At 48.9% G+C, this 27,969-nt stretch overlaps 2 protein-coding genes across 7 annotated transcripts in view; both read left to right on the top strand.

The window, feature by feature from the left end:
• Positions 1 to 187: 187 nt before the first annotated feature.
• CFAP53 (cilia and flagella associated protein 53) lies at positions 188 to 16,756 on the top strand. Of its 3 annotated transcripts, none has more exons than XM_071425869.1 (8): positions 188 to 321; positions 1,544 to 1,759; positions 3,994 to 4,170; positions 9,770 to 10,073; positions 12,838 to 13,056; positions 14,097 to 14,313; positions 14,762 to 14,864; positions 16,263 to 16,756. In XM_071425869.1, the coding sequence occupies exons 2-8, from the start codon at positions 1,659 to 1,661 to the stop codon at positions 16,483 to 16,485; spliced, it is 1,344 nt and encodes a 447-aa protein (XP_071281970.1). In that variant the 5' UTR covers positions 188 to 321; positions 1,544 to 1,658; the 3' UTR covers positions 16,486 to 16,756. The 3 variants fall into 3 exon arrangements, with proteins under 3 accessions (XP_071281970.1, XP_071281968.1, XP_071281969.1); XM_071425867.1 differs by having other exon boundaries at positions 194 to 321; positions 1,544 to 1,773; XM_071425868.1 differs by lacking the exon at positions 12,838 to 13,056 and having other exon boundaries at positions 194 to 321; positions 1,544 to 1,773.
• Positions 16,757 to 22,148: 5,392 nt separating this feature from the next.
• Positions 22,149 to 27,969, top strand: part of MYO5B (myosin VB) — a 146,896-nt gene continuing 141,075 nt past the window's right edge. For all 4 annotated transcript variants that reach the window (XM_071425874.1, XM_071425872.1, XM_071425873.1 and 1 more), the window contains exon 1: positions 22,149 to 22,333. In XM_071425874.1, coding sequence (XP_071281975.1) covers positions 22,307 to 22,333 — 27 coding nt within the window. In that variant the 5' untranslated portion in view covers positions 22,149 to 22,306. The remainder of the gene's footprint in view (positions 22,334 to 27,969) is intronic.

Genomic DNA, 27,969 nt, shown 5'->3' with positions numbered 1-27,969 from the left:
AACGCTCTTGCTTGACCCGCGGGCCCCCATGCTTTAGGCGTTTTTATTATAATAAATGCTAAAATCACTTTAGTATCGGGAGTGTGGTCTCGTTTTTAACACCGGGACACCCCTCAGCACCCCCGCCGTGCCAGACACCCCTCAGCGCCCCCGCCGCCATGATGCCACTTCCGTCCCGCGCGCGTCCCCTCAGCAACGGCGGCGCCTCCATCCGCCATGGCGGCGCGGCCCCCGCCCCGTCCCCAGCCCCCTCACTGCTCTCACACACAGAGACGCCGGGAGTTCACCGGCTGCGGGCCGCTGCCGGGCGAAGTGGCGCTGGTGAGGGGCCACGCCGGGGCTGCTCTGCTCCGGGAAGCTGCGAGGACGTGGGGGCCGAGAGCGGGGGCCGGCTGGAGCGGGACCCTCTGGGAGCAGCCGGGAGGGCTCCCGGGGAGCCTGGTGCTGTGTGAGGTGTCCCGGGGAGCCCGGTGCTGTGTGAGAGCTCCCGGGGAGCCCAGTGCTGTCTGAGGTGTCCCGGGGAGCCTGGTGCTGTGTGAGGTGTCCCGGGGAGCCCGGTGCTGTGTTTGAAAGTCCTGGGGAGCCCAGTACTGTGTTTGAAGGTCCCAGGGAGCCTGGTGCTGTGTTTGAAGGTCCCGGGGAGCCCGGTGCTGTGTGAGGGGTCCCGGGGAGCCCGGTGCTGTGTTTGAAGGTCCCGGGGAGCCTGGTGCTGTGTGAGGGGTCCCAGGGAGCCCACTGCTGTGTTTGAAGGTCCCGGGGAGCCCAGTGCTGTGTGAGGGGTCCCGGGGAGCCCGGTGCTGTGTTTGAAGGCCCTGGGGGAGCCCAGTGCTATGTTTGGCGTCCTGAGGAGCCTGGTGCTACGGGGGTGTAGACAAGGCTTGTTTAATTTAGGAGGAATTTTTCACAGAAAAGACGCTCAGGCCTTGGAAGGGCTGCCCAGGGAGGTGTTGGAGTCCCCATCCTTGGTGGTGTCCAAGGAGGGACATGACATGGGACATGGCACTCAGTGCTCTGGGCTGGGTTACAAGGTGGGGACTTGATGATCTTGGAGCTCTTTTCCAGCCTCAGTTATTCTGTGATTACCCCATAATTACCGTGAACTCATAATTTGGTTTTAGATACTTGCACAGTCATGAATTCAACTGAAGAACATGCAGACTAATAGTTTGTATTTTCACCCATGAATGGCTTGCACTGGAAGGGACCTTAAAGCCCATCCGGTGCCACCCCCTGCCAAGGGCAGGGACAGCTTCCACTGTCCCAGGTTGCTCCAAGCCCTGTCCAGCCTGGTCTTGGGCACTCCAGGGACGGGACAGCCACAGCTGCTCTGGGAAACCTGTGTGGGTGACTCACCACCCTCACAAAGAAGAACTTCTTCCTACATCTAGCCTAAATTTTCCATCTTTCACTTTGTACCCATTTCCCTTGTCCTGTGACTACAGTTCCTGATGAAGTCCCTCTCTGGATTCACTGTAGGCCCCTTCACATCCTTGGAAGGGTGATACAAGGTCTCCATGCTTTCTCCATTTCCTTTCTCTCGCAGCTAGCCAAGCCCACCAAGAGAGACCTGTTTGAAGAGACGATTTTGGCTGAGAGGGCGCTGGAGGAGGAGCAGCGCGAGCAGGAACGTGACCTGCGGGTGCTCCGCCACTACCGCAATGTCTGCGACTGGCACAAGGGCGGCGAGGACAAATGGATGCAGCGCGCTGCCGAGAGGAAAGTCCGGGCCACGCTGCAGCAGTACCTGCAGGAGATCGAAGTGAGGAGAGAGAGGTAGCAAACAAGTAGCCAGTGCAGCGCCCCTGCTGTTTTCGGTGTGGGCTCCAGTGACATGTGTTCAAACACAGTAACTGTGTAGCCGACGTGGCATTTGGAGCCTCCTGTCTGCCGCAGACAAGCACAGAAGTAGTAGTATAGCACTTTCATTGCTTGATTTTTAAAGAGGTTGAAGAGTACCTTGATACAGTCATGAAATGATGGAATGGTTTGGGTTGGAATGGTTTGGGTTGGAAGGGACCTTAAAGCTCATCTCATTCCAAGCACCCCAGCAGGGACATCTCCCACCAGACCAGGTTGCTCCAAGCCTTGTCCAAACTGGTCTGGAACATTTCCAAAGGTGGGGCCCAGAATCATAGAATTCCAGGGTGGTTTGGGTTGGATGGGCTCATCTAGTTCCACCCACCCTGCTGTGGACATCCACAGCTTCTCTGGGTAGCAAAGTGTCAGAAATTCTCTCAGTCCAGTGTCACTGAAGGTTTTGTTGCAAACTCATCAAGCTGATGCTTAGCTCCTACAAATAACACTTTGCAGCACAGTCAGCTGAAAAAATTAAAATTTTCCAGAAGTCTTTCAAAAATATTAAAACTGAAAAGCTGAAGCACATTACTGCCATGTAAAGCAGAATTATGCTGTACTGATCTTTGGAAAAAATATTGGGATTTAATTTCTCAGTTACTGTTTCATGTCAAGTGACTTTGTAGCTGTGAAGGTCATCAGTTTGGTGGTCCTGGTCTAATGTGCCTTCAGGGGAATTGCACATGGGTTCCACAGAACCACTGGGATTAGAAGGAACCTCCTGAGATGATCTGGTCCAGCCCTGGAGTCACCTAGAGCAGGATGTCCAGGAGTGTGTGTCCATTTGGGTTTTGCTTCACACGGAGACTGAATCACCTCTGTGGGCAGCCTGTCCAATATCTGACCACACTCACAGTAAAAAGAAAACAAAATGTTTTCTTCTGTTCATTTGGAATTTCACGTGGTTTAATTTGGGGCCCCTTGTCCTGCCACTGAGTACTACTGAGGCGTAGATGTCTGTCTTTCCTGCATTCCCTCCCTTCAGGAGTTTATGTACATTGGTAAGATCCCTTTGCACCTTCTCCTCCCCAGGCTGGACAATCCTGCTCTCTCAGGACAGAAGGAACTTTAGGAGAGATGCTCCTGTTGGGAGAGGTGCTCCGGTCCCTCAGTGTGCCTGCACTGGCACCCTCTGCTGAGGCCGTGTCCTTGCGGTGCTGCAGAGCCGGGAGCTGGAGCCAGAGCTCCAGTGGGGTCTCAGCAGTGCCGGGAGGAAGGATGCCCTCTCTGGGCCTGCTCGCAGTGCTGCTCCTCCCGCAGCCCAAGGTGCCAGAGGCTCTCTTTGCCACAAGGGTGCATCATTGGCCTATGCTCAGCTTGCCTGCCGGGACCCCCAGGGCCCTTTCTGCTGAGACCCTGTGGCATTTGGACTGAAATCGGTGATTTCTGGATTCTGTAGCCCCGGGTTTCTCACTGCTGGGATTAACAGAGAAGTAAATGATGATGTATTTAAAAATTGCCTATTGGACATAATTTTCTCATTAAAGATATTTCAGGGTGAAGTGTTTTGTGGAGTGATGCTAAAATAGCAAGAGGTCGTTTGAGGGAGGATACAATTATAGATGCATAGAGGAGGGAGGGCATCAGGAAAAGGTTCTTCCCCCAGAGAGCTGTGGAGCACTGACCAGGATCCTCGAGGCTGCCAGAGCTCCAGGAGCCTTTGGGCAGCGCTGCCAGGGATGCCCAGGGTGGGATTGTTGGGGTGTCTGTAGGACAGCCCAAGTCCAGGAGCTGGACTGGGCAATCCTTGGGGGTCCCTTCCAGCTCAGGGTATTCTGTGGGTCTGTGCTGAAGGATAACCATAGTGCAAAATCTAATTGTTATCAGCTGGTGACAAATGTAGTCTGAGAAATAGAATAATTTGATAAATGGGGAACTGAAGTCAAAAAGCAGTTTTGAAAGTGGGTTTGTAAGATCAGGAGTTTGGACCGTGCTTGACAGGATCACTCATGTTGTGCTGTAAGAGCCCCTTGATGGACACAACATGAATGATCCCTGAGTTAAAATTTGATGTTCACTTCTCTGACATTTGCAAGAGGTTTTAAAAGGAGCCCAGTACCCACTTTCTGTTAATAGCAAATAAACAAAAACTTCGACAGAAGGATTGATTTAGCCTTTATTCAAATGTTTTCATTACAGGCTCCGTGACTTTCTGGAGGCAGAGGAGAGCAGGCACCTTGCTGAGGTGAACGCACTTGATGAGGAAAAGGCACAGCAGAAAGAAGCAAACATGAGGGAACAAGCAAAATTACTGAGGGAGAAGAGGGAGCAAGAAAGACTACAAGTGGTGGCTGAAAAACGAGAGCAACAGTTCAGGTATTGCTATAAAAATATCTTGTAAAAGAGAATTTGCCCAAAGTAAACATATAGGGACAATTTAAAAAGAAGGTGGCAATAATAAACTGAGAAAGGAAAGATGAAAGTGGTTGAAACAGTAAGACAGAAAAAAATCAAAATAGTTAATTCTTGCAAGTGTAGTGCATCCTCCTTGTCCCACATGAGAATCCCTGTGTTTCTACCTGCCAACCCTTTCTGTAATTCCTGTTCCAGCTTTATACTGTTGGAGAGAACAGGATGCAGGGAAGGTTAATTTGGCCTAAATCAAGTTTACTAAAATAATATGTGAGTAAAGATTCCTGAAATGTTAAGATTGTCCAAAAAGACAGTGTTTTTATTTATCGCATACTTTTCAAGAGTAGCAGCTGCAGCTAAGTGTTTAATGCAGCCTGTAGTTCTGTGCCAAGTCTTCTAGACTGAAAGCAGTAACATGCAGGTACTTACTAGGACCTGAGGCCTTGGCATGAAATCTGCCTTCTCCCATTCTTGTAAATCTGGTTTTCCGAGGGAGGGATGAAAGAAATAATAATGTTATTTAATTGTGATTATTTGAAGTGTCTTTCCCAGTCTCCCACGGTACTGTGATATCTACAACCCCTGCTTCTCAGTGTGCCCAGGCTGGGGATAAAAATCAACATTGTCTCTTACTTGTGCACAAACACTAATTAACTAATTCCACAGGTAAATATTTGTTAAAATGTGGGGTTTATTGACTTGACAGGTGTTAGAAGTGCATACACTGCCTAACTTCACATGGTCTTTTGCAGCTTCTGGTTTGTTCTCTATCTATCACACAAAGTGGTTGAAACTCACTTTTAAAATAGTTTGGAAGGGGTGCTGCTGGAGTGCATTTTATTTTGTACTTGTAGCTTGTTTTACACACCAGGAAGATGTTACCTAAAGGTAGGTAAGTTTAAGTAATGGTAACTTTATGTTCACTGGGAATCTGCATTCCTGTTCTATTCAAAACTTAACCAAAATCAGGACAGTTACAGGAACCTAAAGTCAGTCCCAAACAGGCTTATCCTGCCCTCTCAGCTGAACTGCACCCCAGCCTCTACTGACTTTAATTAGGTTCTCATTGATCAGAGTGGGAATTAAGCACATATGCAGATTCCTGTTCAGATGTCTTATTTTAGATATTTTAATTGCAAAATGAATCACACCACAGAACTGCATCATCTGGTGACACATACTTGAACTTTCATGCTGTAGTTACCTGTCCTAATGTCTCAGGTCCTTTGTCTTCCTAGTGTAGCCCTGTTGATGTATGGATCACTCAGTCTCACGGGAACATTTCATCCTATTACTGTCCTTTTACCTTTCCCACTCTGCTCTGGGATCTAAGCCATATTCACACCACACAGCATCCTGTTAAAAAGTGTTGCTAAACCTTTATTGTTGGTGTTCTGCTGCTTGCATGTTTCAGAGGATTTAGAGGCAGTGAAACCATCTCTCCTCACAGCTGTTGTGGGTCGCAGTCTTGGGGTATCTGCATGTATTTGTCTTGTTTAAGGAGCCCCAGGTATGCTTTTCTTTAGCTGTTAGATGTTACTCTTCCACCTAAACCGTCCTGGTCCAGGCAGAGCTCTGGGATCAGGATTTGCTGCTCAGGAGACCAACACTTACTGAAAATCCACATGCCGGAGTCTGTAATTGTGTCATAGCCTGTCCTCTGGAGCAATGGCCTCCAATCCTCTGACTGCACCCCCGGATGTAAAAACTTTTAACATTCACCCCAATATGTTTATTTATCAACTACATAAATATGTAATAATATACTGTACCGATATATCGTGTACATTATAAAACATATGCACAAATAGAAATTAAAAAGGATGAGGTAAAGATTAAATAAATGCCATTTTTTACTTTTTAATGTTATTTATCAATGGTATAAAACATGTTCTCTTCCTGCACACCTGCCTCCCTTTGGAGATGATTACTCCAGGGCACACCCAGGAGCCCTGGCAAGTTGATCCAGTAGCAGGTGGATACAGCCATGATTTTCCATTTCTCTTTGCCTGTGGATTTTCAACTCTTTTGAATATCTTTCTGAAACCTGATACAGACTTGTTTGTATTTCCTTTAACTCCAAGCAAGTGCTCCAGGCATGGATTCTCAAACCTTGAGGTATAGGAGCACCTACACTCTCAGACATTATTCCAGAACACTAAAAAGCAGCATTTTTTAATTTTTATGGCTGGTTGCCGTGGCCTGAGGGTACAGGTGTAGCAGCTTCTCAGTAGTAATGTTAACCAGGAGGAGTCCTTTGTCACAGGGTGACAGAGGGGACAAGGCTTGGACCACGGGAGTCCTGCTGGAATTCATTTTCAGGGAGAGCTACACCTTGTCTGAAAAGAGACTCAGCCAGGGCTAGCCTGAGGACATGTTCATCATTGGTAACTTAAAAGAAAACTGCAATGTCTTAAAATTTGCATAAAACACAGATCACATCTTCTTTCTTGTGGTAACATCAGAAGCATCCATATGGGGAATGATGTTATCCCAGAAACATCGTGCTGCAGCTGTAAAATGAATAAATAACTGGGGAGGTTCTGTCTTTGGGAAGTAGCCACATCCAGGCACAGTTTTAATGTTAAGAAGCTTAGGATAGCAAAGTGAGGAAGAAAACCTGCCATCTGGGGGAGCAGATGTTTATGGGTTGGTGTAAAAGCTGCTTTGAGGGAATTATTTTGATGAAATCAAGCAATTATAGGGTTATTTTATATTAAAATTCTAACAATGCTGAACATAATTAACTTCTACTCCCCCGTGGGAATCAATAAATATCAGATTAGTTTATAATCACAGAAAAGAATAACTAGTTCTTTATTCCTTCAATGCTGAGAGAACTTTGAACCCATTGTGTTAAGGTAATACAGTGATTGATAATTGTAAGATGTAGAATCTTAATAATAACAGGATTTAGAATCTTAATAATAGCATGTTTCCCTCACAACATTTGAGAAATATGTTTTTCATGAATACTAATTAATGCTGTGGTCTTTCATCACCACTAGCTCCCACCCAGGAGATGAAAGATAGATTCCAGTGGTGAAACATAAGAAAATCATCAATGACGTAGTAGGTTTGATGACCTGCTGGGAGGCAGGGGTGCTCCTTGGAATGTGCCATGGCTCATGGCAGGCACATCCCTGAGCTGCTCTCTGCTTTTATTGCTGGTTAAACAGTGGTCAGGAGGTTCCTGTCTCGTCCAAGAGGTAAAACAACCATCCCTTTTCACCAGCCTGCACTGGCACTGAACTACAGCATCTCATCATGGAATGGTTTGGATTGGAAGGGGCCTTCAAAGTCATCTTTATCGTGGGCAGGGACACCTTCCACTGTCCCAGGCTGCTCCAAGCCCCATCCAGCCTGGTCTGGGACACTGCCAGGGATCCAGGGGCAGCCCCAGCTGCTCTGGGCACCCTGGGCCAGGGCCTGCCCACCCTCCCAGCCAGCAATTCCTAATTGCCAAGAGCCCAAAATCTGTGCCTGCCCTCTGGCCCTGGGAGCCATTGCCTGGCTGCTGTCCCTGCAGGCCTTGTCCCCAGTCCCTGGGCAGCTCTGCTGGAGCCCCTGGAGGCCCTGGCAGGGGCTCTGAGGTGTCCCTGGAGCCTTCTCTTGTGCAGCTGAGCAGCCCCAGCTGTGCCAGGCTGGCTCCAGAGCAGAGGGGCTCCAGCCCTGGCAGCAGCTCCGTGGCCTCCTCTGCACTGGCTGCAGCAGCTCCAGCTCCTTGTGCTGCTGGAGCCAGGGCTGGGGCAGCTCTGCAGGTGGGCTCTCACCTGAGCCCAGGGGCACAGGGGCAGGATCCCCCCTGCCCTGCTGCCCACGCTGGGGCTCAGCCCAGGGCAGGGGGGTTCAGGCTGGGGCAGGTTCAATAAATAGCAAGCAGAATGGGAATGTTTTCATAGGAGTGCTGTCCCTTTTGCTGTTTGAAAGGTCAGTGCCCTTCACCTTTCAGCACAGGCTCCATGGCACTGGGTGCTTTAGCCAAGAAGATGAACAGAGAGATATCCTTGTCCCCAGGGAAATGTGAGGCAGCAACTGTTGAATGGCATCATGGAGAAAATGTGGTGAGACCTCTGCTCTTTAAATTAAATAACTACCCTGATATGGAGATTGGTAATAGCATTGAGGTAGTTGCCCGATGAATATTTAATATTTTTGTTGCACAGGATAGTCAGCTAAAGCTTGTGTAGTGTCATAGTATTTCACATTTTGCAGGTAACTACTGCTGCTGTCAAGTTGTTCATGATTCAGGCTGTGATATCTTCCGTGAATTCCTAAACACCTTTGCAATAATCTGCATAGATAGTTTCATTCAGCATGAAATTGTGAGATATCTTTTCACTTCACAGCATCCACATGTGTCTGTCACACATCCTCAGATTTATACCTCCTTCACACTTGCAGGTCTTCACCTTTGTCTGCCAGTTTCACATTCTGACTTAATGAAAATCTATATCCTGTTTATAGAACAGAATTAAAGTGCTTGCAGATTGTTCAAATTAAATAATGTTTGATGGCATGTGTTGATCTCAACAGTGCTTTGTTTGCAAAAGTAAAAGCAGAATCTGCAATTAGAGCAGTGTTCTTCAACTGAAGATAAATTACCTCTTTATATGCAACTCGGTTGCACAGAGTAAATGAAAATTGAAAGCTGCATTACTTGTTTGACTTTCTACCTTCTCCAGGCTTTTATTGTGTCTTGTCTGAATTATCCCACAGAACTTCACTTTAAAAATTAATAAATTTCTAGTGGTTCCTGCTCAACCGTGTAACTCACATTTCCACGGTCGCAGTATTTTCTGAATATGAATGAGCTTTCAGGTGACTTACCAACCTATTCTGTCTTCATTTTAATAGAGACCAACCTACATGTTTGAGTAAGTGTAGCATGCATATGTTTTATATGTTAGTAAAAGGTACATATGCACACAACCCCCTATGTTCCAGCTATATGTAGAGTACACATTGTGCATACGATGTGCAGATGTATTGTCTGCTCATTTACACTCACAGAATATCCTGAGCTGGAAGGGACCCCCCAGGATCCCCCAGCCCAGCTCCTGCCCTGCACAGACCCCCAGCAATCCCACCCTGAGCATCTCTGGCAGTGCTGCCCAAAGGCTCCTGGAGCTCTGGCAGCCTCGGGGCCGTGCCCATTCCCTGGGGAGCCTGGGCAGTGCCAGCACCCTCTGGGGAAGAGCCTTTCCCTGATACCCCACCCAAACCCCCCTGGCACAGCTCCAGCCATTTCCATGGGTCCTGTCCTGGCCACAGGGAGCAGAGATCACTGCTGCCTCTTCCCTTTCCCTTGTGAGGAAGTTGATTCAGGCTTTTTTTACAAATTCAAATCCTTCAGCTCATTAATGTCAAAACCTCCATCAAGTCAGGCTCTCTCTGCTTCCTTAGGTTCCACAAGGAATCAATGTCAGACCAGGGGTATAATTGATGTCTGGGGTTGCTGTGTTTTGAGCAGTGATGAGCTGAGAGCCTTCATTCACCACACACCTCCAGCCTGCTTATTGTTTTGAGACTTTTTAAAAAAAACTTTTCCGTTGCCTTCCAGAAACCGATGTCACGAGTATCGTGAACACTGCAAAAAACTGAGTGAGAAGGAGCTGGGTGACTGCCAGCTGGCCCAGCAGGCTCTGAAGGAGATGCTGAAAAGGGAGGAGAAGATGCAGGAGCGGGAGTTGGAAGAGATTTGTGAGAAGGAGCTGCTGGCTAAGGACCAGGAAGCGGAGCTGAGGGCGCAGGAGGCGGCAGCGCGGATCCGGGAGATGGTGGATGTGCGTGATGCCCAGGTGGCCGTGCATGCCGCTCGCAGAGAGGAGAAGAAGCAGGAGATCAGACAGGAGGCTGAAAGGCTGGTAATTTCCATAGTGTTCTGCACTCAGGCTTGGGCAGAAGGCCCTTCTAATGATAGGCTTACTAGACATTTAGACTAATCCATACCTTATTTGTATCTTCACTGATACCATTAGTATCTGAGCCTGTGTTGTTAAGCTAAGCCTCTTTTCAGAGCTGTGGCAAAGGCATTCCCGTTTACAGAGGGAAATACATCTTCTGAAACTCTGCAATCTAAAGGGTTTTGGCACTCAGTCTCTCAGAGGAGTTGTGGGAAATGGAAACATTTTAAAGCTTTTGCCAAATACCTTTGTTGTTTTTTGATTTCCAGTTTCTTGGAGGATAGCAGGGGAATCTTGTTTCCCAGCTGAAATATTTATTTTATATATATTTTTAAAGCAAATTAGCAAGCAGCACTTAAGCTCTCTTGCCTGTTAGACCTGCCTGCTCTTGAGCTCACATTGCAGGAGGCATTTGGCTACCTTGGCCCAACTGCTCAGCCACTACCTTCTTTTTTCATCATCCTTTTCCATCTCTCCTGCTGTAGTTTTGCTGGCTTTAGTGTGGCTTGCTAGTTCAGTATTCTGTGTTGACTTTGAATTATGGGAGGCTGTCTAGCTCAGACTCAATCTTCGTTTTCCAGCTGTTTACATGTAGAGGCTGAAGGATCACTCAGGATACTCTGTTAGACACTGGAAGCTGGTGCTGGCATCATATATACTTCCCCATTTTATAAAAATGAGACAATAATGAATCTAAAGCTCTGAAAATATTCCAAGCTAGACTAATGTTTTGCTTATTTAAAAACATGTAGAACAGAATTATTTTCTTGTAACAACTTCTAAGGCACTGCCAAACCTCCCAGGCGAAGAATGCTGCTCCTTAACTGGCCTTTTCAGAAAAGCACTATTAGAATAGAAGACTCTGCATCTTCCCCTGGAGACAGCAGCCTGGGGCTCTGTCAAGGAGATACATTTCTAGTGAAGTGGTTGAGTCTCTGAAAAAAAAAAAGCTTTCTTTGAAGGAGAGTTTCTGTACAGAAAATGCAATGTAATCCATTCTCAGCAGAAGAGGGATGTGGCAGATGGTCTCATTACAAGTTTTTCATTGCAGGCTGGTAGCCCCTAATGACCAGGAGTTTCATCTGGGTGAATGGACAGCTAAGTGTGCATAAAGGTTTCTCCTGGCCATTGCAATGAAAATAGAATATTCAGTGAAGGAAAACTTGCACCTTTGGCAGGGTAGACAACATGTGTGCACCAGGATATCTCAGAAGTGGATGACAAAGCAGGGACAGCAATTTTTGGTTTAGCTACATTACCTACATTAGCTGCCTTCCTCCTTTGTCTTATTTGTCCCTTAAAGAATTGTGATTTCTTGGAAAGTGATTGACTTCATGTTATCCTGACTGTAGCGTCAAGAGTTTCTGCCATAGCACTTGGGTCCTGGCTTGCAGAAGGGTGGTTGGTAACCACTTTGCTCATTTGTGACACTGTGTTCCCCCAGTGAACAAACTTTCATGGATCCCATCCTTGGCTGCTCTCACACAGCTTCACTGATGTCAGAATTCATCCAAAGACAGGTGCCAACTTGCGCAGCTGACTGCTAACTGTTTCTGCTTTCTTTCCACCTTTGCTGTTCAAAGCTTTTTGGATTTCTAATGTTATTCCTCAAATTATATATATATTGAGTTTCAAAGCTGTTTCACCAGCTTCTGAAAGTGAATTTGACAGTTCAGGCAGATACAAAGTCAGCTTTGGCTCTGAAATACTGCCAGAACCTGTGGGTGCTTTATGTCCAGCATAAAAAGGGTTGTTTGTTAGGGAGTGCAGCTTCTGCTTCCCTATGGAAAGATTAGACATGCTGTTTATGACAAACCTGCTAAGGCATTTTTAAAGACTCATTCACATTACAAAAGAGACGTTTCATTTAAAAACAGGTTAACAAAAAACTGTGTGCCTTAGAGACAGCTGAAGCATGATTTCTGAGATAATACAGTGCTAATGATCGTCACACACTGTGTTATGACTATGTTTCAGTGCAGTTGTGTTTATACACTTATTCAATTGCAATATGTTCAGAAATTATATTTATGAATTACTTAATGATGCTACTTTTGAATTTTTTTTGTGGCTAAATAATCTCGAATACACAAATTCCAATTTGATCTCAAATACGCATTTCCAATTTGTCATTGTTTCTTTTCTAAGAACTCAGTTTCACTGCACATTTTTCCAATATAAAGAGGAATATAAAGTTCTTTCCAATATGAAGTGGGATGATTTGAAACCATGAAAATTCAGTAACTGCCCATCAGAACACAAAGATACAATCACTGACTTGTAGCAGCCTTATGACTGGCAGAGATGCTGTGCTCTGAGCACCCAACACACGCAGAGGACACATAATATCTACAGAAAGAGCAGGAACATGTGGCCCTGTTATTTGTCAGTGCTTATGGCTGTGTATGAACCCTTGGATATAGATCAAAAGTGCTGCAATGATACTGATTTCCCTAAAGAGATTACTCTGTCTATCTGTCTGAAACATTTGTAAAATACCAGGCACAATACCGTTTTTATATTGAATTGCATGTGATGGTTACAGATAAAAACGCTGAATTCTAGTGAAAGATATGCTAAAATGTTCAGGCTTTACCAGGTCTAGCGGATGACACTAATTCTGTCTTGACAGCAAGAATTCAATGTTGCAATAAACTAACTCTAGACATCACTTAGTTTGAAGTTACTCAGTGATTTTACAAGCTGGCTACTTTTATCCATGTAGGAAAAAGAGCTGCACCAGTTAAGGAAAGAAAATGAAGACCTTGAGAGGAAGAAACGATATCAGCAGAAGGAATGCAGGGAGATGTGGCTCAAAGCTGTGCAGGACAGGCAGAAGCATCTTGATGCAGAAAAACAAATTCAACTTGCCGAAGAGAAGGCGGTCTTGGAAAATGATTTTGAGGACACCGACAGGGAATATGAGAGGATAAGAAATAAAAAAGTAAGGTGTTTCATGGTGAGCTTGTGGGGCAATGCCTCATGTAGACCAGTTCTGTGGCCCTGTGAACTGCACAGGGTAACAGAGAACAGACACAAGCCCTTCTCCCTGAATGAGGTAATTCTTTTGTTGAGCAGCCAGCACCCTGCAGCTCTGCAGAAGCCCATTAGCTGTTAAAACCACAGCATTTTAAAGCCTGCTTTGCAATCAGCAAGGCTACCAGGCTGAATAAATGAAGTGGGGGCTCTCAGGAAGTCCTGGAATTTTGTCCCTCCATGCTGATTTCATTGTGTATAAATCACCCGAGCTTTATCATCCTTACACTGCATGGACATAATAGAAGCTGGAAAACTAATTTTTGTTTCATGGACCTGATGTAGTAAGTATTTGTAACTGCAGAAGAAAGGAAATATTTAACTTAATGTAATTAATGAATATTGAAAAAAATTTAATTATTTAAAAACAATATATAGATAGATGCAAACTCTGGTGTTTTATTTCTTGGAGATGCCATGAGTCAATGGACATGTCTGTCATTTCCTGAAGTTAAAACAAGTAGAATGTCCAACTTGAGCAAGCAAATGACTCTCAGGGTATTTAGGACACAGGAGAGAGGTGGTTAGAAGCTCCTGTAGGTTAGGAAAGTTGTATCAACTCAATGTTAGACCTTGCTGCAGAATTACAGGAGGTGATATATATTATATTATATTATATTATATTATATTATATTATATTATATTATATTATATTACATTATTATATTTAATGCAGGTGATACTGGAGTAGCCTGGTCAGCTGTGGAAACTCTGTAAAATGGGTGTGTTGTAGGCAGCTGAGCTGCTGTGGGTAAAGGGATCACTCTGTATTTGTTCTGTGGTCTGGCCAGGTGGAGGATTCTGAGCAGTTCTTTGCCATGGCAGGTTTTGGAATGGTCTCTGCGCTCCCAACTTCCACACTGTCTCTGAACCACCACTTTTCTTCAGGGTTTGAAAGGCTTTTTTGAACTAATTTACTCAGATATGCAAACGTCTGTGTGTTTGCAGAAAACACTGTTGAAGGAGCAACTTTCTTACCTGGATCATCTGGCTGAACAGCTGAGGAGGGAGAAGGAGCAAGAAATAGAGGATGAGAAGATCTTCAAGGAAGAGAGGGATAAGATTTGGGCCGAGAGGGTTGAGAAACTGAAACAAGAGAGGGAAGCTCGATTTCACATGCTGAGAGATGTCGTGAACGCGAGGCAGACACAGATGGAGGAGAAGTGTAAGTGGTTGAACACACCTCTGGGCAGAGGCAGTTCAACACCCTGCTGCTGGGAACAGCATTGCCCCAGCACACGGTGTGTGACAGAGTGGACAGCAATGTGACCCTCCCTGAGCCTGTCCCCAAAATGCACTCCTACAGGCATTCCTTACACTAATTCCCCATTGCCATCACCACAGCAAAGCCTAGTAAAGTGAGGACTGCATGGGCAAATGGTCATTGTTATTAATTATATTATTATGAAGCCCTGAATGTGAAATCTATCCAGGTCTGAGTGGATGAAAAATACATAGGCTGGGAATACACTTGCTGTTGTTTGTGTGGCACTTCAGAAACAACAAAACTCAAACCTACTATTTAGGCTACTTAGCCCAAATGCCGTCTCACTGTCCCTTCAAGCTCAGCAGAGCTGTTACCTTCTAAAAGGATTTCTGGTTTTGTTTTCCAGTGCAGAAAAATGAAGAGAGGAAAATAGAGATTGCTGAAGAGAAGAAGGCAATGGCTGAAGCAGTCAGAAAATTTGAATATGAGGAAGAAGAAGAACGTAAAAGGTATTTTTCTTCTATGTCATCAGGTCATTTCTTTGCAGACCAATCTTTTAAACTTGTGAGAGAGCTGTTTATTGTTTTCTGATAACTCTAGAGCAGTGGGTAGACTTCCTTCTGTTTAGAGAAGCTTTCCCACTATGTACCTTACCAGTTCTAAACTGCCCAAGAGCAGACTTGTGATACTGCAGCTGGTATTAAGTCATTAATTCTGACCTCAGAAGATAGTGGTACATATCCTTGCATTGGTGTTTTTGATCATCATGTGACTTACATCAATCATATTTCCTAAGCACATCCCCTCATACTCTGAGCTGTTGTTACGAGTGGCAGAAGCCTGGGGAGGAGGGTTAATGAAAGGTTTGTTTGTTCCTGCCGCAGGAGAGCAAGCGTGTCCGGGCTTATTGCTAAACCCCACCCACAGACATCCCTTGAACAGCCCCGTGTCAGCCACCGAAGCACCGGGCTGCAGCACATAACCCGGGCTGCACGGGGCTCTCCCGAGTGCCTCTGGATGAGCAGAGCCTTACACGCAGTAGCTGGAATGTTCCTCTGGGTGTCATGCAAAGCCTTGGGCAAAGGGCCTTATCTCACTCACTCCCCTTTTGTACTCCTGCCCTTTCTCCTCTCTTGTCCCTGGGATACGAGTAGCTCCTTCCCGAGCCGGTGTCTGTTGTGTTCTCTGAGGGCTGTATTGGGAACAATCTCCTGGCTGTGGCAGAAGTGTCACCCTTGTGAAGGAAACACGCTGGGCTCCAGCTGGGATGTGCTCCACTTAGCAGAGATGGCACTCAGCAGTGTCAGGAAGGGTTTGTGGCTCAGCTCTGTTGAGTTAGTGCACAAGTCCTGACTGTTGGCATTCAAGTGTCTGACTCCTGCTCCAGAAGGGCCTGAGCATGTAAGACTTCCTCTGCTTCTCCAGAGGGGACTGAAAGCAGTACACGAGTCCTGAGGTGCAGTGGAAGATTGATTTCTCCTGACAGCCACTTCCAGCAATATCAGTGCAGCAGGGGGTTCTTCTCAGCAGGAGGGTGAGGATGGGTGCAGGAGCAGCACTGAGCCCTAGCCAGGGATGGCCTGAGACCCAGCACCCCCATCCTCTATCCTCTCACCACGGCTGTGAGGGCAGGGAGGGCATGCTGATTGCAGGGAGTCGTTCTTTCCCTCTTTCTGGTGAAACACCAGTTTTACAGTCTGCTTTTTAGGACACAACAGAGTGCAGTTAACTCTCTGCAGAACATAAGGTTAGCACGCAGCATTTGGTTAATAGTGGCAGTGATTTACTGCTAAAAGGAGCTTTGAATGGTTCTTTGGTCCAAGCTCGAATGCTAAAAGATTACAGAATAATAAAGTTTATTCTTTTTACCACAGTGCTTAAATAATCTATTCATTTGGCATTTCCAGAAAAGCACAGAAGGCCAAAGAATACAGAGACCAGCTAGCAACTCAAATTGCCTATCAACAGTGGCTCCAAAAAGCTGAGGAAGAGAAGAGGAAGAAAGAAGAAGAATCAAATATGGAAGCAGAGAGACAGTACCAAGAAAAGATACAGTTCATTCGGTCAATGTCCAACAAGTTTGAAGTAAAGCCCCCCACTGCAGAAAAAGCACTAAAGCCTGACTCTTAAGGGCATCACTTACTTTGGTATTTTAGCTCACTCAGTTGCCTTTAAAAATGTTTTCTTAGGATGCTTACACCTGACTTGAGTTGGAAGAACTCTCTCCACTATGATACTCAAAACATTTATTTGAAAATTACAAGAAACATAGCATTTTAAAGTTTATTTTTCCCCCATGGTTTTTTTTTTTTTACAAATCTGATCCAATCCAAAGTGCTTGACATTTTAATTCAAGAATACTGTTGGCCCTCTACAATATAATGGTGTATTATTGTGACATGAACAATGCACAGGTATTCTTTTTAATCTGCAAAAAGAAAAATTTTAGAAAACTTTCAGTAAACCTTTATTAAAATGCCTTTCAAACTGAAAACATTTGCAAAAATATTTTCTTTGTATTTAGATACCAAATATAAAACTCTGAATGTATTTTGCTTGGGGTGATATTCTTTTGCAAGATTCTGGTAGCTGTTGAATGATCTGTGGAATACTGGAGTCCTAAGTCTGTGAGTCCTCTGCCTGGGCAGAATTAAGTCTGCGGGGCTGAAGTTAGAGGTGTCTTGTAGAAAGGTTTATTCTCTGTAATTTTCTCTATAATGCCACCTCTGCCTCTCTGGGTTTCCTTGGATCCCCACACTGAGCTCAAGGAATGGGGGGCTGGGACACACCATTTAAGACAGCAGCAAGAAGCTGGCTGGATGTCCCCAGGAAGGTGCTGGTGGCAGCGGGGAGCAGGGACACCTTGCTGGCCTCTCTGTCTCCACACCAGCTTGGCCCTGCTGCAGGAGGAGCACTGGGGGACATGAGGAGCACGGCTAGGGGTGACCCAGCTGCTCCCCACGATGCTGCCCCTGACCTGCTCCTTGCTATGTATTTCTTTAGTTTTCCCTCTGTCCTATTCAGAGGAGAGGAGTGAAGAACCCATGTAAAACCTCTCATCCTGTCCTGCTCACAGACTTCATGGCATTTGGAAATGTTTTATGTTCTTTTTTTATTTTTCCATATGAGTCTTTGCTGCTGCTGCTTATCTGCAGCTGTTTCTCTCTCCTTCAGCCTTTCAGCTTCTGCCATCTTTCCTCCAGCTCCTGCTTTTTTACCCTTTTTTTCCAAAACTTCTATCTTTCACAAATCACTTGCTCTGGCTGTTTTTGTCCTCCCACCCTCCTTGTCAGCATGTGGCTCCCTGTTGGCAAACCAAATTGTGTTTTTGTTCTGTGAGAACATGAATGGATGCACAGAGGAGCTGATAAATCACTGGGATCAGATCTCAGGAGCACCAGAGCCCAGACATCTTGGAACAAACCGGGACTAAACACCCTGCAAAGTTGTGTCCTCTTGGTTTAAAGCAGACACCAAGTTGACAAACGCTTTTTTGTCCCCTGTGGAGAAAAAGGCCAGGTGGAGATGTGTCAATCTGAAAGAGTACCAGTGGTCTTTCAGCAGCCCAGCTGATCCTGGGTGTAAGTGGTGGAAGAGCCTGGGCCTGCTGAGGGCAAAAGGAGTTTGGTGGGATTTTATCCTTACTTACAGGTAAAACTTCGTGAGTCACCAGATGGGAGAGACAAGTCCACTGGAACTGTTTCCATCCCGGCAGGGAGCCAGACCAACCAGAGCAGTGCCTCTCAAGGCTTGTTCCTTGGATTCCTTGGATCCAAACAGGGCTTGTCCTACAGGTACTGAGGAAGGAAGCTTCCAGAAATGTGAAGCTTCAGGCTGGGAGAGGTAGGCTGGTAGCCAGGACATCGAGCCCTTCTCAGCAGCCATCTCCAAAGCTGCACAGGGGACATCAGAGCTGTCCTGTTTTGCAGGTGGGAAAGGCCATCCCAGATAAAGGAAATAGTTTCATCAGTGCAGAGAGCTGAGATAGTCACAGGTCTGTGCTCCCACCATGGAGTCAAATTGGCAGAATGATTAAGAGATTAATTTCCTGGTCTGCCGCAGACTCCTGGAGTAGCCTGTGCAAGCAACGTAGATTTTCCTTCACTATTGTGACCTCCCTTTGAAAAATTAAGATAATAGCACATCCAGAATTCCAGGATTAATTAAAGCATGTTATTAAAGGCTGTGACATTTGTTGGGTACACCCGATATGAGAGATAAAAAAAATACCACGTTGGTGAGCTTTGTGAATTCAAGTCATCCAGAACCATAATAAATCTCCTTTTCTAATAAAATAATAACTCAGAAGAGGTGGTCAGAGCTATCAAACATTTATAGGGTGTCTGAGCTCCTGCTCCTGGAGGCAAATTTCCTCTGCAACGAACATGAGGTCTGCACAAGATTAAAAAATCAGACTGGAAGAAGTTTGCCTTCAGCAGGAGTGAGTTCCCATAGGATAACGGGCAGCTAAACTCTCCTGAGACAAAGCTGTTGGTGGGTGAGCATGTTTCTGGGGCTGAGCCCTTTGCTGCCAAGAGTTTTACAGGATTCAGGTTGGTCCAGAAGAGCTGGTGAGGCTGGCTGGGTCAGAGCCTCCTCGAGAGGCTCCTTCTCGCTGCCCCCAACAGCTGAGCCATGCAGTAAGAACGATTTTCTCTCTCAAGACTGAAGGGTTTCCTTAACCCTGCAGATTTCCATCTTCTCCCAGGTCCTTGGATCTCCTTGCAGTAAACTGGGTAAATAGGGCACCAAGCAGAACATGCTGCAAAGCTTGGTGGTGTCTTTGCCTGCCTCGGGCCAGTACTCACATTACACCTCTGACTTACAGGTCACCATGCAGTAACGAGCCAAACACAGCTGGAATTGTGGCTTGCAGGTGCCAAACACAGCTGGGATTGTGGCTTGCAGGTGCTGGGAATCTCCTGAGCATTAGCTGCTGCTCCTGAAATCCTGTGGCATTTCCTGCCCCAGTGAGCAATCCTGCAGGCAAACCAGCTATTAAACCCTTAGCACAGGGACGCCGTGGTGAGGGAAGCAGCCTGGCCCAGGCTTGAGCTTGCCCTGCACCAGGGCTCTGAGCCATGCAGAGACAGAACCAGTGGCATTTAGAAACCTGGCAGTCACAGCCTCTTCACTCAGACACGTACCAAGGCTCTGCAAAGTATTCTTCCCCGTATTTTTAATTAAATTTGTCATGGTGACAGAGGAAGAGCAGAGGTGTGGAGCGTGTGGGTGACTTGCCTGTGGCAGGGCTGGGAATGCCAGTCCCTGATCACATCATCCCAGATTCACTCCAGAGTTTGAATCCTCAGCATCTTCCAGGGCTTTAAGACTTTTCTACACGCGCCCATCTGCTTACAAGGGCTTTTATACCAGCCCCAGGGCTTTCCATGGTGGTGTTTTTAGCCACACACAAGATGATGAGCTCTGGAGTGGTTCCCCATGCCCTGTGGCATGGTGCTGGCTTGGTCCCTGCTCCCCCTGGGGCTGGGCTGCAGGGCTCTGGACAGGATCAGTTCTATTTGAAGGAATGTTAATTATTCATTTCTTTATCACCTGGAATAATATATCATTACTTTAACCCAGGCTGCAGAAACAGCCAGTGCAACCACACCCAGGGTACTGTGACTCTGCCAGGCCCCAGACTGTGCCCAGATGTGGCACGTGGTGACTTCTGTGTGGCTCAGGAGGAGTGAAATCCAGATTTGAGGTCTTTGGGACATCTTTGCATGCAAAAATTCAGGACCTGGGGTTGCACTTAACAACAGCCAGCTCCGATCTGATGACATTTAGAGCTGTCAGAATTGATGCTCCTCACTGGCCTGTGCCATCACCTGTCCATCCATCCATCCATCCATCCATCCATCCATCCATCCATCCATCCATCCATCTGTTCCTGGGGTCTCCATGTGTCACTACAACACAGGGACAAGGCCAGGACCTTAAAATGAACTCCAGCCCATTCTGTACTTCTAAAGAATCCACTGGCTGTGCTTAAAGGGGAAAACCCCCTGGTATTTAGTTAATTTTTACCCCAAAGTGCCTTCCATGTGAATGCAAGGAGGGGGTACCATAAACTGCTATTTAAGAGCCCATGCCTGTTAAATTTGATCAACACAAGTTTTGATTCCCAAGTGGAAAGAAGCTTCTGTCTCCTGGAGGAGACAATTTCCAGCAACTCAGCAGTTAGGATGTACTTCAGGGATTCTGTATGTATTTTGGGGTTTTTAGTTTCTGAGTTTAATTAAAGTTTTAGATTAATGGAGAATCACATGTGACACCAGCTGGTATTCCACGGGAATGGCTGTGCTTTGCCTCGGGGCTATCACTGCTACCCCAGCTTCACTGAAAGCTTTGCTTCTAATTCCACCAGCGCTCATCGTTTTGTTTCTGCAGCTGATTTAATGAAATGAGAGGAGCAAGTTTTGTTTGCCTGACTAAGCTCTCTTGGAGGCTTTGCAGGGATTATGCTGTCAAATTTTCCCAGGGCAATTTCTAGACATGGTGCAGTTTTTTTCAGTTTTTTTCCTCCCCTCCCTTCCTCCTTCCCAGACTCCCCTCAGAGCCACCTGCAATTTTTTTTTTTTTTTTTTTTTTTTTTTTTTTTTTTTTTTTTTTTTTTTTTTTTGATTCATCAGGGATGTCAGAGCTGGAAAAGAGAGGTCTCTGCAATGCTGGCTGCCCTTCCACCACATCAGCACTGCTCCCTGCCAGGCCCTGGGGTGGAAGAGGGAAATCATGACAGGGGGGAAGAGTTTTATCCTGCAGGGGACAAGGAGCAGAGTGTGAGATGCCACCAGTGATCACTGTGAGGAAAGGCTGTGGGTGCCTGTGAGCGGCACAGCCCGAAACCACGGCAGGAGGGATCCCAGTGACGGAGCAAACACCGGCGACAGGGAGCAGGATCGCTGAGCGCGGCTTCTGCCTGCTCAGTTAATATGCAAAGTACCTTGAATGATAAAGAATAGCAGTAGTGGTTAATTAGGAACGCTTTGCATTTCATTCTGCTTCCCAGGCTCTGAAAGTGCCGTATAAGCGTGAATTGCAGAACAGGGTGCTCCCGTGGGATGGAGGGAAGCAGCACGGCCAGGATTGACGGGCTGGGATCAATTTTTGGCTGTTGCTGTGGAAGTTGGAATTCCTGCCGCCGGTGTAGGAGTGGCACACAAGCAGCGCCCAGGAGCAGTGGTGCTGGTGGGACCCCAAGCCCGCCTGGAGGCAGAAGACAGAGAAAAACCACCTATCCCCGGCACATTTCTCGAGCTGATTTCCAGTGGGGCCAGGAGGGCAGTGCTGTTGTCCCGGGAACAGGTGTGTCCTGGCAAAAGACACCCCAGTGATGCCGTCCCTCACTCCTCAAAGTGTGGGGGATCCCCAGAGCCCGGTGGGCGATGGAAGACCCCGAAAACCACCAAGGGCCACCTGCCTGGGGCTTAATTACTCTTCCTGTGTGAGAAAGGAAGGTGGCTAAAAGGCAAAAACCTCCCAAACGCAGCACCAACCTGCGCTGCCGGGAGACCCTGCCCGGGGGGCGCCGGAGCCGGGCGGGATGCCGAGGGCCGCGGGGCAGCGCCCGGGAAGAAAAAATATTTATTAAAAAGAGCTTTTTTTTTTTTTAAATAATAATAATAATAAAAGCCGAGCCGAAAGAAACCGAAGGGAGCCGAGCCGAGCCTCCCCATACCTGAGCGGGGCGCGGCGTAGGCGGAGCGGCGCTGCCGCTGCCTCCTCCTCCTCCTCCTCCTCCTCCTCCTCCTCCTCCTCCTTCTTCTCCTTCTCCTCCTCCTCCTGCCGCTGCCGCTCCCTTCGCTTCCCGTGCCCGCGCCCGGCCGGCCGCGGCGGGTGTAAAGGTCGGAGCGCCGCTGTGTCGGAGCGTCCGTGTGTCCGTGCGGCGGTCGGTCCGGCCGCCCGCCGCCCCCATGCCCCGCGCCTAGCGCCGCCCGCCCCGGCCATGTCCGCCGCGCAGCTCTACACCAAGGTGAGCGGGGAGGGCGCGGGGGGCTCTGCGGGTGCCTCTCCGTGCTCCACATGCCCTCGGGGGGGGCCGATTCCCGGTCCGGGAGGGGCCCCGCAACTTTCCCGCGGCGGCCGCAGGTGCGCGGGATGCGGAGCGGGCATCCCCGCCGTGCCCCTGGCCCCGAACCCCTCCCGAACCCTCCCGAACCCCTCCCGAACCCCTCCCGAACCCTCCCGAACCCCTCCCGGGCCCCAGCCGGGCTCTCCGCGCTGCAGGGTGGACTTCGCCCGCGGGTCGCGGCGGCGGCCTCGCCCTCCCTGCGCTCCGTCACCTGCGCGGCCAAAACACTCTCAGCCTGCCCAGAGCCCCCGGAACAATCCTGCCCTGCTGTATTCCTAAAGCCCGGGCTGGAGGGGCAGGAAGGTGCGGAATCACAGAACCGCAGAGCAAGTGCCCTAACTCACCGAAACGCTTCCGCGGTGTCCGGTTTCCAGAGCCCTTTTTGTTCCACAAGTCCTGGATGAGATCCCTTGGCAGGGGCGCGATGGGACGCGCCCGCTTCCTCATGGCAGCCAGGGAAGGTGGCACGGCTGGTGGCACGGCTGGTGGCACGGTGGGCACCGCGCCCCGACGGGCCCCACGCTGCCCACACGGAGCCCTTGCTCTTAAAAAGCGATCGTGGTGGTAATTGGAGGCTCAGGTGCTGTTTTAAAAGCAGAGCCTGAGGTCTGGACTAGATAAACAGTTTCCGCTCAGGTTTTAATTTTTTTTTGTTTAGTTTTGTTATTTTGTGTCTGTGGGATACTCGGGTAAGCCCAGCCCTTGGCCAGCCCGGGCTGTGGGTGCCTCCCACACAGTTCGGGGCTTTCCGCTCCTTTTCCCAGCGGGAGTTTGTGTCCAGAGAGATCTGTGCCGATTGACCTGTCCCGATGAAAGAGCTCTCGCAGGCAGTGCGAGATCCGATGGGGAGAGAGCCCTCTCGCTGCGCTCTGCATCTCCCGGGGCTGCTCGGGAGGGCTGCGGGCAGCCGCGGTCCGGGAATGCCAAAAACATCGGTAACGCCGGGCAGGGACTCCGCCGGGAGCGGCGCTTGGCTTCAGAAAAGGCTTTGCTGTGTGACAGTGTCAGCATCATCTGTTGTCATAGTGAGAATTTCAGTGGTTTGGATTCTCCCTGTGGCCGTGGTCAGCTCGTGGAGGTGCTGCCAGTTTGGCACCAAAATCACTTTGTGTCCCCCGGGCTTAACTTTGCTGCAGATTTCTGCTCCTGTAACTCATTCTGCCAGCAGATATTTTATGTAACGTCGGGAGTTGCCACGAATCTTTCCTTTGGCCGAATCTTTCCTTTGGCCGTGGCCATCAAAGGGATGCAGGATGAATGGTGGCTCCAGTGATCTCCTCTGAACCTGTGGGCATTGCAGAGGCCCTGCTGGACTGAGCTGGGCTGTCTGTGAGCGGGATGACCTCCATCCTTCTCGGGAGCACTTCAAAAGCCGAGTTTGGAACATCTTTTCCTCTTGGAAAACCCGGAGAGGAGCAGGAGTAGAGCTGTGGCTGAACAGCCCTGCCGGGCCGACCACAGCACCTCTCAGGATGAGTGCATGGATGTGATGGCAAACATCCCTGGGAGGAGGGAGGCTGGCTCCCAGTGCTGCGCTATCCCTGTTGACAGGCTGATTAAAGCAGCCTGGTTAATTGATTTTTTGACTTGATGAGCAGTAGTTAACGTGCGTTGTCCTTTTTGTGCTGCCCTGGTTTATAGTCCTGCTGGTCTGTGGAGCAGGTGTGAGCTGCCTCCTGGGGCGCTGCTCGGGATCTTTTTGCTGTGTAGGGACTTTCTGATGAGGAAGTGGTGGGGATTTGGTGGCAACCTGTGTGTGCTGTTAACTTTAGGTTTATTTTTAACAGCAACAAAGTTTGTTGGTGAGAGCAGGCGTTTCAGCACTGGCCCTTCTGCTGTTGCCTGTCAGTTTTGCAGGAACATTCTAGGGATGCAGCTGGATTTTTAGGTGGTGGGGCCAGGGGCAGGAACCCACAAGGGCTGTAACCCACAAGGGCTGTCTGTGCAGCTGAGTCACAGTGAAATTTAGGACTGTCCTGCTGGGCTGTCTGCTGCATGGGGCCCCTGTGCCAGCTCTGGCCTTTGAAGCAGCAGGAAAAATGTTTCCTGTGACTTTCAGAGTACAAGAAAAAGATCAAAGAAGGCTTAAAACCCACAACAAACCCAACAGCCTGGAGGTGCTGAGCCTGGTGGTGCTGGTGGCTGTGGAGTCCCCGAGGCGGAGGGGATGTGTTGGGCTCGGTCCTGGTGCTCACCTGCACAACAGCTCCATGCAGGGGTGATGCCCAGGGGCAGGGGTGACAGCCCAGAGGCAGAAGTGATGCCCAGGGACAGAGGGGACAGCCCAGGGACAGAGGTGATGCCCAGGGACAGAGGTGACAGCCCAGGTACAGAGGTGATGCCCAGGGAAGGGATGACAGCCCAGAGGCAGAGGTGATGCCCAGGGAAGGGGTGACAGCCCAGGGGCAGGGGTGACAGCTCAGGGCCCTAACCCAGGGACAGGAATGATGCCCAGGGGCAGGGGTGATGCCCAGGGGCAGGGGTGATGCCCAGGGACAGAGGTGATGCCCAGGGGCAGGGGTGACAGCCCAGGGCCCTAACCCAGGGACAGGGATGATGCCCAGGGCCAGGGGTGATGCCCAGGGACAGTGGTGATGCCCAGGGGCAGGGGTGATGCCCAGGGACAGAGGTGATGCCCAGGGGCAGGGGTGATGCTCAGGAGCAGGGATGATGCCCAGGGCCAGGAGTGATGCTCAGGAGCAGGGGTGATGCCCAGGGACAGAGGTGAGAGCCCAGGGGCAGAGGTGATGCCCAGGGAAGGGATGAGGCCTCCCGGGCCTCTGCTGGCAGGTGAGGCTGTTTGTGGGGGGCAGAGGAAGGGGAGGAAGGTGATCCAGGCTCAGTACAGCTCTCTTGCTGAGAGCCTATTGATCCCACAGGCTATTGATCCCACAGGTGCTGTTGTGCTGGCACGGCCGCAGCTGCACCTTCCTCTGAGTCATTCCTCCTCCTGCTGGAGCCAGGATGAGAGAAGCTGCTGAGGAGGCACTTTGGAGCGTCCAGGTGGGAATTCTCAGGTCTCCTTCCTGCTGACCTGCAGTGGGAGCTGGTGTGTGCTGTGTGGAGAGGCCTTAGCTTCCATGTGGCTCTTGCAGAAGGTTTTCTGGGACCTTGTGGGGATGTGTAGTAGTTTTCTTGGTGCATAAATTTGTCACCATGCTGATGAATTTGGTGCGTTGGATTGGCCTGGGGGGCACTTAGGCAGGAGAGGAACCCATCCTGGGAACACCAGCAGCTCTGAGCTTCTGCTGGAGGCCCTCTCCATGTGATGCCTGTGCCCCTGCAAGATCAGGGCTGACTGTGTTTAATACCCCCATCAAGCACGGTAATTAGTAGCTCTGCCTAATTATGAGCATGAGAGTAGTTCCAAAGCTGCCTCAACCTTCAAGCGTGAAGGAATCCACTTTGGTAAATAGTTACGGAGAGACCATTCTCTCTTCTCACTCCCACTGCTTCACCTGGGCACTCTGGGATTATCTGGCTGTGGATTTCATTTTGTGGCAGAATCAAACAGGAGCTGAGCAGCAGAAAAGGAGTTCTGTGGCAGAGGATGCCACCTGGCATCAGCCTGTGCAAGAGGAACAGGGCAGGTGGTGGTATGGAGAATTCCAGCCTGCAAAAACCTGTTTCATATGGAGAGCTAGAAGAACTTCACCTAATCTGTGCACTGCCCAAGAAACATCTTCCTAAGGCTGCTTGTGCTGGCCCTGCTCCTGCCACGTCCCTGATGTGCCCAGGTACAGCCAGGCCCAGGAAAACTGCTGCTGGGCAGGGGAGTTTGTCAAATCCTCTTTATCTGCAGAAGGGGACAGAGGCAGCTCATGAGCCTGTGCAGTGCCAGTGTGAGCCTGGTGTGGGATCCCAGCCTGTGCAGTGCCAGTGTGAGCCTGGTGTGGGATAACTGAGCCTGTGCAGTGCCAGGGTGAGCCTGGTGTGGGATCACTGAGCCTGTGCAGTGCCAGTGTGAGCCTGGTGTGGGATCACTGAGCCTGTGCAGTGCCAGGGTGAGCCTGGTGTGGGATCCCAGCCTGTGCAGTGCCAGGGTGAGCCTGGTGTGGGATCACTGAGCCTGTGCAGTGCCAGGGTGAGCCTGGTGTGGGATCACAGCCTGTGCAGTGCCAGTGTGAGCCTGGTGTGGGATAACTGAGCCTGTTATGTGCCCTGGGCTGGGCACTGGGCAGGAGGGATGTACCAGGACACCCCATGGAAGGTGCCATCGTAATCATCAGGGTTGATTTGCAGCACTAAAACAGAAATTAGAGTTGTTTGTATTGGCTGACCTTTGTTATGTTGTAAGGTGATGCTCTCTGTATGGCAAAAACAACTGTAATTGCTTTGGCTTCTGATGTTCTGCTGTCTTAAAGGTGCTTCTTAAAATATGGTAATTGTCCTTGTAAGTATAGCCTCTGAACCTCATGCAAAGTAGTGCTTCTGCCAGGCTAGGGAATAAGCTGTGTGTTTCTGCTCCTGGGCTGCTGTGCAGCTCAAGATATGCTCTTCAGAAGGTCTGCAAGCTCTGGGTAAATAAGAAACCACGGTATTTATTTTTCATGTTATTTTTTTCCTCTCGTTGTGCAAAGTGGCTGCTGTTTGCCAAGTATGTTCTTACAGACTTGATGCGTTAAAAAAAGTCCCAATGGCCAGTGTTGGGTGTAGAAGACTCTGGTTTTCACTTGAAGTTGTATTAAATGAAATAGCTGGAATGAATTGGTGGTTTCTGACCCTGGGGAGAAACTTCTCAAAAGTGTGTGAATGCTGCCAGTGTGATCACACACTGATTGGGTCAATGGATTGGCACAGACCTTCTGCCATAAAACCTCCTGAAAATTATTTATCCTGCAAGGCTCAGGGAGGATTCATCCTCAGCGTGTGCCTGTGGGCTGGTTTGGGGCTGAGGAGCAGCAGGGAAGGGGAGAGAAGATTTTCTGTGGATTGTGTAGAACAAATTTCTGGGAATAAGTGCTGAGGACAGGGAGTGTTTGGGGTTCAGGCTCGGGACATCCATGGGATGCTGCAGAGCTCCAGAGCTCCTGCTGCTGCCATTGCAGCTCCTGTGGGGAAAAGCAGGTTACAGCTGAAGGTTTTTGTCTCTTTTTCTTTATTTAGATGATGAGAACACGTGTGGGTCATGGCATGAAGGGCAGGGACAGCTTGGAGGCCACACTGGGGTTTTTATTTAAGGATGGGGCTGTCTCACCGAGGGACCCGGGTCCATTGGCATCCCCGGGCTCCTCCTGATGCTGCCTCATTATGAGCTGCAGTGGCAGAGAGAAAATCATTGAAACGTAAACTCTGATAGCTCCAGCCAGCTCTCTGCAGGCTGGGACTGTGCCAAGGGCACGGCCAGCGCCGCAGCCGCCCGGGGCCCCTCGGCTTCCCCGCGGTAGCACAGGGACAGACAGACAGAGACAAGCCTGGCCTGAATATCCTCCAGCCCACTGGGTCTGGGCCGTGCCTGCATCCCAGGGAGGTGAGGGATTGTGGTCTGGGGGGTATTTCCCTGCCTCCATGGGCTGGAGTTCACCCCACGCTCTCCT

Source organism: Agelaius tricolor, unplaced genomic scaffold (assembly GCF_023055355.1).
Source record: "Agelaius tricolor isolate 1412-34295 unplaced genomic scaffold, bAgeTri1.0.p SCAF_4, whole genome shotgun sequence".
NCBI classification, from domain to species: Eukaryota; Metazoa; Chordata; class Aves; order Passeriformes; family Icteridae; genus Agelaius; species Agelaius tricolor.
Note: the sequence above shows the minus strand (reverse complement) of the source record. Positions and strands in the feature narration are given on the sequence as shown.